Source organism: Lupinus angustifolius, chromosome LG19 (genome assembly GCF_001865875.1).
Source record: "Lupinus angustifolius cultivar Tanjil chromosome LG19, LupAngTanjil_v1.0, whole genome shotgun sequence".
In the NCBI taxonomy this organism is placed as follows: Eukaryota; Viridiplantae; Streptophyta; class Magnoliopsida; order Fabales; family Fabaceae; genus Lupinus; species Lupinus angustifolius.
In genome coordinates this window covers 7,346,449-7,355,903 of record NC_032027.1, presented here as the reverse complement: position 1 = coordinate 7,355,903, position 9,455 = coordinate 7,346,449, and the positions used below count along the sequence as shown (strand labels likewise).

General features: G+C 33.3%; 1 protein-coding gene across 3 annotated transcripts; it reads right to left on the bottom strand.

Moving 5' to 3' along the window:
- LOC109333602 (subtilisin-like protease SBT1.2) lies at positions 3,882 to 7,114 on the bottom strand. 3 transcript variants are annotated; one of them, XM_019569113.1, is made up of 5 exons: positions 6,714 to 7,114; positions 6,256 to 6,439; positions 5,179 to 6,149; positions 4,069 to 4,869; positions 3,882 to 4,031 (listed from the first exon to the last, which is right to left on the bottom strand). In XM_019569113.1, exons 1-4 carry the CDS (start codon positions 7,093 to 7,095, stop codon positions 4,097 to 4,099), a joined length of 2,310 nt encoding a protein of 769 aa, XP_019424658.1. In that variant the 5' UTR covers positions 7,096 to 7,114; the 3' UTR covers positions 3,882 to 4,031; positions 4,069 to 4,096. The 3 variants fall into 3 exon arrangements, with proteins under 3 accessions (XP_019424658.1, XP_019424659.1, XP_019424657.1); XM_019569114.1 differs by having other exon boundaries at positions 3,882 to 4,033; positions 4,080 to 4,869; XM_019569112.1 differs by having other exon boundaries at positions 3,882 to 4,869.

Sequence of the window (9,455 nt, the reverse complement as noted above, 5' to 3'; positions counted from 1 at the left end):
AGGTCACTAAATTTATTATTCTTTTGTTCTTTATTTATTTGTTTCTAACAACTAACTATTCATCACTTTTGAACATTAGAATACCATTAAACCGGTGATGGAATTTATTCCACAAAATCGAGATGATATTCAAAGGTACTTAATAATTATGTAATAGGGGATTGCTTCGATATGATTGTACCAGCGTTGGAATTTATTCTAACAAAGTCGAGATGAGACAAGAAGGAATAACTTATTCACATAATTATTAAAAGTAAGTTGTAACTGGAATATTCTTGAAACCATTATACTAGTGTTAAAATTTATTTCAACAAAGCCGAGATGGCGAACAAAAAAAAATCGAGTTCACTTACTTAACAAAATAAAGAAAACACACCGACGAAGAGAAATTTTCGCTTTCAACAAATTGGCGCCGCTGCCGGGGACGATTTGCGGAGGGGGAAAAACGTAATCTTCTCTTAGATAAATCTTTCAACAATATCCACGTGAAATATACTTGGTGTAATCGGCAACCTTATTGCCGTTTTTATAGTCATTGTGAAATCGACAACCATATTGTCGTTTTTAGCTTTATAATATTTAACCCTAACTCGTCAATCGCATTGGAAACTTATATAAATTAATTGAAATCGTCAACGTCGTTGACGATTTTTGTATGTTTATTGGAAATTAATTTAGTATGTTTATTGCCGTTTTTTACTTTAGTATAGTTATTGTGAAATCGTCAACCACATTGCCGTTTTTACTTTAGTATAGTTATTGTGAAATCGTCAACCACATTGCCGTTTTTTACTTTAGTATGTTTATTGGAAATTAATTTAAATCGTCAACGTAATTGGCAATTTATATGCTAGCAATTATTTCAAATAAATTGACACCCTTAATGCCGATTTTCTTTAAAACTGAAAGCCTCCAGCAGAACTTTAAACAAGTTTTTCAAATAACATTGCAATTCATTTGCACGTTAAATGTTATCTTTGCACATTACTTTCTGCAAGAATCCGTGAGAAAATTTGCCAGTGTTTAGTCAAGGAATCACTGCAATATTTTTGTCTATATTGAATCACTTTTTCTCTGCATTGAATCACTGCATTATTATATATGTTATATGTTATATTTTATAGTAATTCACACCCATGTTTTTCTTCATTGAAGTAATTCACATAATCGCATAATACAAATAAAGATTACAAAATAAACTACTCATTATTGAAAAATTGTGTACAACTCTCACCAAGTTCTCTAGACCGTAATGGACATGTCTTCCTATTATGCCCCTCACTTCTATACCATCTACATTTTTTAATTTGTTGAGCATGAACTTCATCCATCTTATTATGAATGTGTATAGTCTTTGGTCTTCCACTTCTTTTCCTTCGTATAAGAGGATTGGGAATGAATATTGGACCTGAATAAGTGGGCCAATATTCTTTATTGTCAATCGGTTGAAAATAAAAAAACAGCCGATTATGGAGTGGGAGAAAAAAATAAAAAACCAAAACCTCCAATTGCATAGCCGATTCTCAGTAGCAGAAAAAAAAATTAAGAATCCAAAAACCTCTGTTGCACGATTTTGATTATGTATTAAAAAAATAAAAAATCAAAAACTTCATCCTGGTGCACGATTTCTATAGAAATTGATTAAAAAAACTCCTTTTGGGTTACCAATTTTAATGAGACCAAGAGAAAAAAGAATATAAAACACCTATGCAATAGCCGATTTCAAAAAACTTACACTACTCTAATAATTGATAGAAAAGTTACACTCGTAATAATTTAAAAGTTAAAATATACCTACGGAGTAAATTTGCCCCATTTCCATGGGCCAATGGCATGTTCAATGTTCAAATTTACCAATCTCGCACATATATAGTATATATATACTGGTTGGAACCGAGTAACATAGATAATATATAACCCATGCAACGTGCACTTGTTTTTAGCTCATCAATCTGGTGTCAGTCACCTAAATCCAATCACTTTCTCCAACACACGAAATCAGAGTGTTATCATACCACCAAACCTAGCAAAATTAACACACCGTCTTGTTTTTCTAATGCTAATTAAAGTTCCTTATTGTATATAAACATTTTTTTTATTGAGATGTTATAGATGATATCTCTGCCTATAAAACAAATAATCTTCGGGTAAAAATGAAAGATAACTCTATAATTGTAAATCAGTAATGCATTATAAATAGTATAAATGTGTTTTTATTGGACAATTGGTCAAGGATCCTGCTATAATTTTTTGTCCTTAGCGTATATATAACACTGATGTCCAGATACATATATGCCTATGGTATGATAATATTTAGTGACACTCATTAGAAACGCTGTTTAAGGTTGTTGTGCAAGTGTCTTATATTTCTGTGGACCGGATCAATTTGCTTATGATAATATATGGAATGTTGCTTATGATAATATATGGAATGTAAATTTTTATTTTGATGATTACATTGTTGAAATATTTCTGTAAGTTTCAATGTTCTGGACGGTCTTCCTAGTGCTAGTGCTTTAGATAGTTCTCTAACCCAAGAGTTAGGATCAAGTGGCATTGATGTTATTAAAGGATCCATGTGTAAAGTACGAATGAGACTCATCTCCAGTAATGGAGAGGCAAGTGATGCTAAAAACCAAAGAAAATATATATGTTTGGAATAGATTCCCTTTGGAGAGAGTTGAAAAAGCACTATCTCGTTGAAAGGTTCTATACATCTGCCCTTTCTCAAGGCATTTTTTTAGACAAGGACTCTGTTTTTTCCTCTTTTCGGATGGTAAATATTTCTCAGAACATGGAGTGTGAATCAAACCCATGTTTGAATTGAAATTGAGATACTGATGCAACTTCTTCCCTTCCTAATCAGGTAGATTCATATTTGAAGTTCTTCCCTTCTGAATCAGGTAGATTCATATCTGAAAGAGGTTGACAATAAGTTCTGTCAAAATTGACTATTTGTCCCTCTGTTAGAGGTGTTCCAGAAATGTCTGCGATCGAGTAAATAGCTCTACGAACGAATGGATCGGATCGAATTGGAAAACGGAAAGATTTGTATAAGTTATACCCTTCGTCACCACTTTGCGGAAAATCGTTAGGTATCAATATGTTAGATACCTGCGACTCGATTGGTGAAATAGTATCTCTCTCCAAAAAACATGTTTTTTTTAACGCCGCACAAAGAAAATATTTTGTTGCGAATGAACAAGATATTGAGGAATTGTCCATACATAAAATCATAATTATTGATAGAGGTCTTTTCCACATAAAAAGGGAATCTTTTATTACAATAGAAGCAGAAGTGATATCGATTATTCAAGAATCAAAGTTGATTTGCTTTATAAAAAGAGGATATCAATGAACTTCTATGAAATGGTTTCATGGGGGGAGGGTTAAGGATTTACCCGGTGTGAGATATCACATTGTTCGAGGAACCCTAGATGCTGTCGGAGTAAAGGATCGTCAACAAGGGCGTTCTAGTGCATTGTAGATTCTTATCCAAGACTTGTATCATTTGATAATGCCATGTGAATCGCTAGAAACATGTGAAGTGTAGGGCTAACCCAATATATCATTTCCTCATGGAAAAGAAAATAACTTAGTTTTTGGCAAAAATTGATGGATGCAACCTCATATGTCTATATCATAGCTATTAGATTCTTTTATTAACCTTGTGAATTATGTATCAGTTCTTGCATATTGTGTGCCACTTCATGATACTTCCTAGTGTAAAATAAGGCTCATAATTATATAGTAAAAAGTGACCAACCACACACCAAAGTGGAAACTTGATAACTATGGTCTATATTCCTTTATAGGAGAAGCTGGTGTGGAAAAAGTTAGGTGCTAAAATGAGTGAATGACATATGTTCTGATTTAAAAAAAAGTAAAGCATAGAGTTTTGACCAAACTTGGCACTACCAATTTATTAGCATTTATAAATGGGCTAACATTAAATGTTCCTTCTTGAGTTTTCTGTACTGAAAACTCTGCTAGATATAAAGCTATTGAACCAATAACATTATAGTAAAATAGGCTCTAAGTGAAACTTAACAATGGTTGTAGATGTAGTTGTAGTCTACTACTCTTATTCTCCATGCTACTTAGATTTCCAAGTCACTGATATTGGACTTCTAACCCTGCAAGAACCATTTTGAGAGTGTATCCATGTCAAACTCCCTTCTGCAAAGGTCATTATATCAGCACCTTTCTTAACCTCCTTTCTTGATATGAACCATACCTTGTAACTCAAGCTTTGGTTCATTTGTTTAAATACTAGCCTCTTTGGTTTCACTATAACTTTTACTCCTTCAGGTTCCATAACCTCCACTGAGTAGATGGAGTTAGGACTTCCAACATTTGTTACTTTCCTTCTGAACATTTTTCTTCTCATTCCATGCTTAAACATTACTGACATAGAAGGGTAGTTAAGGCTGAAGCCTCTATTCATCTTCATGATTTCATGGCAACTGACATTTCTGTGAGTGATACTGAATATTTCTGACCCTTTATAACCAATGCTGCAAAGGTGGTTGATGTAATCATTAGGCCTAATGTCATATATAAGACCTGGATTTAATGCTCTTTTCGGATTCACATGTCCTGCTCCTAAGGCAAAAGCTGTAGCTGGTTTATCTTCATCTAGTATTGGTCTTCCTGTGTGGTCAGTTACCTCAGCTGTTGTCATGATTGCTGATTTGATTGCTGCCGGAGTCCATCTCGGATGAGCTGAATGAATAAGAGCAGCAATTCCGCTTACATGAGGACATGACATTGAGGTACCAGACATGACTGAGAAGTTCACTCTTCTAGTGTCCTCTGGAAGGCCTGTAGGACCAAGGTTCTGAGGCCATGCAGCAATGATGTTGACACCTGGAGTCAGCAACGGATCGAGAAAGTATAAGAGGGAAAAGTTAAGTGTTTGGATCCATGATTCTAAAATAGGGGTGAAAAGTGATGTTCATAAAACTATTGTGAGAATATTCACCAAAAACAAAGAAGAGTTTTATATGCTCCTGCTACTAAATAAATAAGATATTGAATGCTTTTTATATTCTCAACACTTCGGATGCATTTAATATCTTTTTCTTCGTCATGTCACAAAAAATGTATATGTTTGTAGCAAATATTTAGAAATATATTTTCTTACAAAAGTACTACGTATATAAAATCTGTCCTTACCTGGAGCTATAACATCTGGTTTGAGGATTGAAGGATTTGTGAAACTTGGTCCTCTAGATGAGAATATTGCAACTTCTGGAGCTCTAGACTTTCCTATCACAGTTCCTCCAAATTCAATTCTAGCAAGAGGCCTCTTTGTAGAGTTTATGTAAGCTTTCAAGGTGACTGATTCATCAAAACCTACCAAAGTTGCTGGCAAGAAATGAACATCAACCGAATCCTCTTCCAAGTTTATCTCAGTATTTGCCAAAATCATAGCAGCAGCACCTGCATCCTTCACAACTTGACCCTTCTCTGCTCTTCCATTTACACCTCTATCACACACCACCATTTTGCCTTTAACTTTGTCCCTTGGAAGGGACCCTCTGAGGCAAAATTGACTTTCCGTATCGCCGTCGTTCAGATAAACAAGCTCAAGTTCCTTGCCAATGCTCCTTAGCTTGTTAACTGGATACATGGATTCTCCATAGAGAATTTTTCCATTTCCCATGTGAACTATGGCTGGGAATTTTCTATCCAGTGTGCTTGCACCAACAGTGTTAATCCAAGGTGCTTCATTTGCTACAGACATTGCTGTTGGTCCATTGTTTCCGGCTGCACAAATAACCGAAATCCCATGCTCCATTGCTCTAAAGCTTCCAATGGCAATGCTATCATCAAATAGAGGCACAGGGAAGCCACCTAGTGATAAAGATAGAATGTCCACACCATCTCTAATTGCCATGTCCATTGCAGCCATGATATCCGAGTTATAGCAGCCATTGAACCAGCACACTTTGTACACTGCAATGTGTGCACTAGGAGCCATTCCTCTTGCCACACCTGCTGCATAACCAAGCACACTGGCCCTCGGCACCGGGGTGCCACCAGCAGTGGATGAAGTGTGTGTGCCATGTCCTGATGAGTCTCTTGGTGAGAGATATTCTGGAATTTTTGAAGGTGATACTGCAAGATGGCCTTTGGTAAAGTACCTATTGATGAAACAATTAAAATAAAGTTGAGAAAGTAGGAATTGACATAAAATATTTAACGTGGAAAACCATTGTAAGAATAGAAGGTCTTTGGCCAAGTCTTTACCGTGCACCGATGAGTTTTCGGTTACAATTTGAAGAGTTAAAGGCCTGCCCTGATTGGCATATACCCTTCCATTTCTTTGGAATTGGAGGCATTCCATGATCATTGAAACTAGGACTCTCCGGCCATACTCCAGTATCAAGTACTCCAATTATAGTTCCACGGCCGAATCCAGATTGATACCAGTCTAGAAAGCACAGATACAATTATGAGACGTAGATACAATACAAATTCATAAAATTATCTAAATATATATAGATGAAAATTATTTAAAGGTATAAAAGTATCCTATTTGAGTAAAGATATGATAAACCTTCTGAAGCATTAGTGCTAAGTAAATATCAATCATTTTCTGTGTAATGAAAATGGTTGGTATATAGACTAAAGGTATTTAAAAGGATCAAAGTATCCTATTTGATTACATATAGGACAAGTTTCAGGGCTAAATAGATATTACTAACCACTTTCTCTTGCAGGATTCAGTCCAAGGAACTTGTAAGAATAAGTGGTTTGAATTTGGACCTGCCTATCAGGCCTAATAGAGATAACATCAGGTAGCTTTTTCAAGTACTTGAGTTCAGACTCAGTTAGTCGAGCTGCGAAACCATCCATCGCAGAACGATACGAGTATAAAAGGCGAGAATCGGGGTCATCATCGGATGAAATAGTTTGTTGTAAGAATGAAAGATGCCATTTGATCTTAGAGGTGAACATAGGACTAGTTATGCCATGAGGGTGTAGTTGAACTAAGTATGTTTGAAGTGTTTGTGCATGAATTGTAGTAAGAATGAGAGTGGTGCAAAAAGTAAGGAAAAAGAGTTGAACTTTGGATAAAGATTCCATTGGTAGTAGTAATAGGAGGAGAATGTGTTGGTTGATGCATGATATGATGGGGTATTTGAAGGTGTTGTTTAGAAGTAGGATTCAAAAGTGAGCGTTTTTTGTGACTAAAAAAGGAGTATGAATCTTGTGAAATATAAGAGCTCTTCATCACGAGGATCTTTTGTTGAGAGATAGTGTTATACATGGATATATCATCTCAAACCTTGTTCCAAATCATGTGTTGCACCAGTGACAAGTAAAAACAGAAAAAATAATGAATATTTAATTTTTTTAATTGATGTTATGAGACAAGATTTAGGACATGGTTTGGAACATCAAACAAATGTTCATGTGTTGAGATACAAAAGAGAAACTGAAGAATGAGTAGTACTATGATTGAGGAGCTTGGTGTAGTAACTGAAAGTGTCACGAGATGTTATGGCTAGCTTTAATACAAGACTATGCAGTAACCATTATTAGTTTCAAATTCTGTGAATTTTTTGTTTTTCATTTTGGTTTCAAAGTTATTATGATTTTGTATTCATTTATGAAACATACACGCTCTCTATCATGATATTCTTTTTTACATTCCTTGTCTTTATTTTTCTTTTATTACTTATGATTACAATAGGTGTTAAACATGTATATGTGTTTGATGTTATTGTTTGGATAAAAGTTTGTCCAATATTTATGATAAGAATTATAATAGGTGGTCTATAAGATTATTTACCACAATATCAATTTTATAAGAAAAAAATGTTCAATATCATAGAGTTTATACATAACTTTCAATCTTTAAGGTAGTGATATCCTCATATTCTTGCATGAGAAATGGCTAATACATTCCATGAGTTCATGAAGCCTCTATTTGTGGTTTATGAACAGCATAATACAAAATACTAACATATTCTTCAAAAATAATGTTTCTGTTCCCATAATAATCATAAATGAAGGTTACTGACACATTTTTTTGCCAGTATAATACTAATGTATCAGTAACGTTATGCTGACACTTTTTCAACAGTTTTTTTTTAACTTGTTCCTTTTTATTGGTTGGATTTTGTATGAGAATCACTTTTACTGTTTTACATGATTTATTCGTTATTATTAGCTGGACTCACATTTTTATGAACAACAAAAAGTGTGTTGAAAATATTTCTCTCTTTCATGTATTTTGATTAGGGATGGCAATGGGACAGATGGACGTAGGTAGTATTTTTTCGTTCCTAAACTTGCACTATTAGTGGGAACCTGTGCGAGTAATAGGCATCCACGGGTACCAAACAAATTTCTAATTTTATAATAATTAATATATAAAAATAATTATTACATGAATAATAAAATATTTATATGATAAATTTATTATTATAGTCAAACTATTGCAATTTATTATGAAATAATAATAAAATAGATAATATATAATCTTAAAATAATAATAAAAATATAATATATATAAAAAATTATTTATAAATTTGTGGGTAGTCACATGGTGGGTATCATAAAACTTGTTTTCATACATAAACTATTTTCGCGGGTAGTTGTTATGAGTATTTTTATCGATACTCGTGGTCAGGTTTTGATTGTTATTCCTAATTTTGATGTTTAAGGTTTACATTAAATGATATAAAAACTTAATAGAATTTGAATAAAATAATCTCATTTATAGCACACCGAAAATTAAATTAAAAAATGAAAAAAATAAAGGGGAGAAAAGAGAAGTAATAAAAAATGATATAATTGAAAAGAAAAATATGAATTTCTAAAACATCAAAAAAATTGGAATAATATACAAAATTTAAAACTAAAATATGGAGAATAATAATATTTAAGGAAGGTTGTTGTAGAGGTGTTAAAATGGGCTACTTGGACAGGTTCAGGCTAGCCCATATCGGGTTCAGGCTACATCGGGCCGGGCTAAAAAGCTCAGATACAATTTATGCATATCAAATTATAGCACAAACCCGTCCTAAGCAGGTTGCGGGTTGTGGTGGGCCGGCCCGCATAAACTAAACAATATTTTTTAAAAAAATTAACATATTTAATCTATTTAAAATATATATATCATTTGATATTAATGTGTAACTTTTTTAACACATTTATTATGTCAAATACAACCAAACTTATAGATCTAATGTCTTGTATTCGAGTTAAGACGTGATGTCAAGTTCACGTGCATGATTTTTAACACAACTCTTTTATTAAATCTCTCATTTCTATTGAGACTCACTCCCTAACACGATATAATTTGTAACTTCACTTTAATATATAAACATTTGGATACTATCAAAAATATTATCTTTTGTATGTTCTTTATTAACACTTTCATTATGAACTATTATATTAAATTTGGTTGTGTGTAGTTCTATATGGTAAACAATTAT

What these genes read in the sequence shown, in the direction of transcription:
- LOC109333602 (XM_019569112.1), bottom strand. Translation starts at nt 7,095, where the DNA reads ATGGAATCTTTATCCAAAGTTCAACTCTTTTTCCTTACTTTTTGCACC. An exon ending in GAATCCTGCAAGAGAAAGTG is followed by an intron (nt 6,440 to 6,713) that starts GTTAGTAATATC and finishes TGTGCTTTCTAG; the next exon opens with ACTGGTATCAATCTGGATTC. An exon ending in CGAAAACTCATCGGTGCACG is followed by an intron (nt 6,150 to 6,255) that starts GTAAAGACTTGG and finishes TTTCATCAATAG; the next exon opens with GTACTTTACCAAAGGCCATC.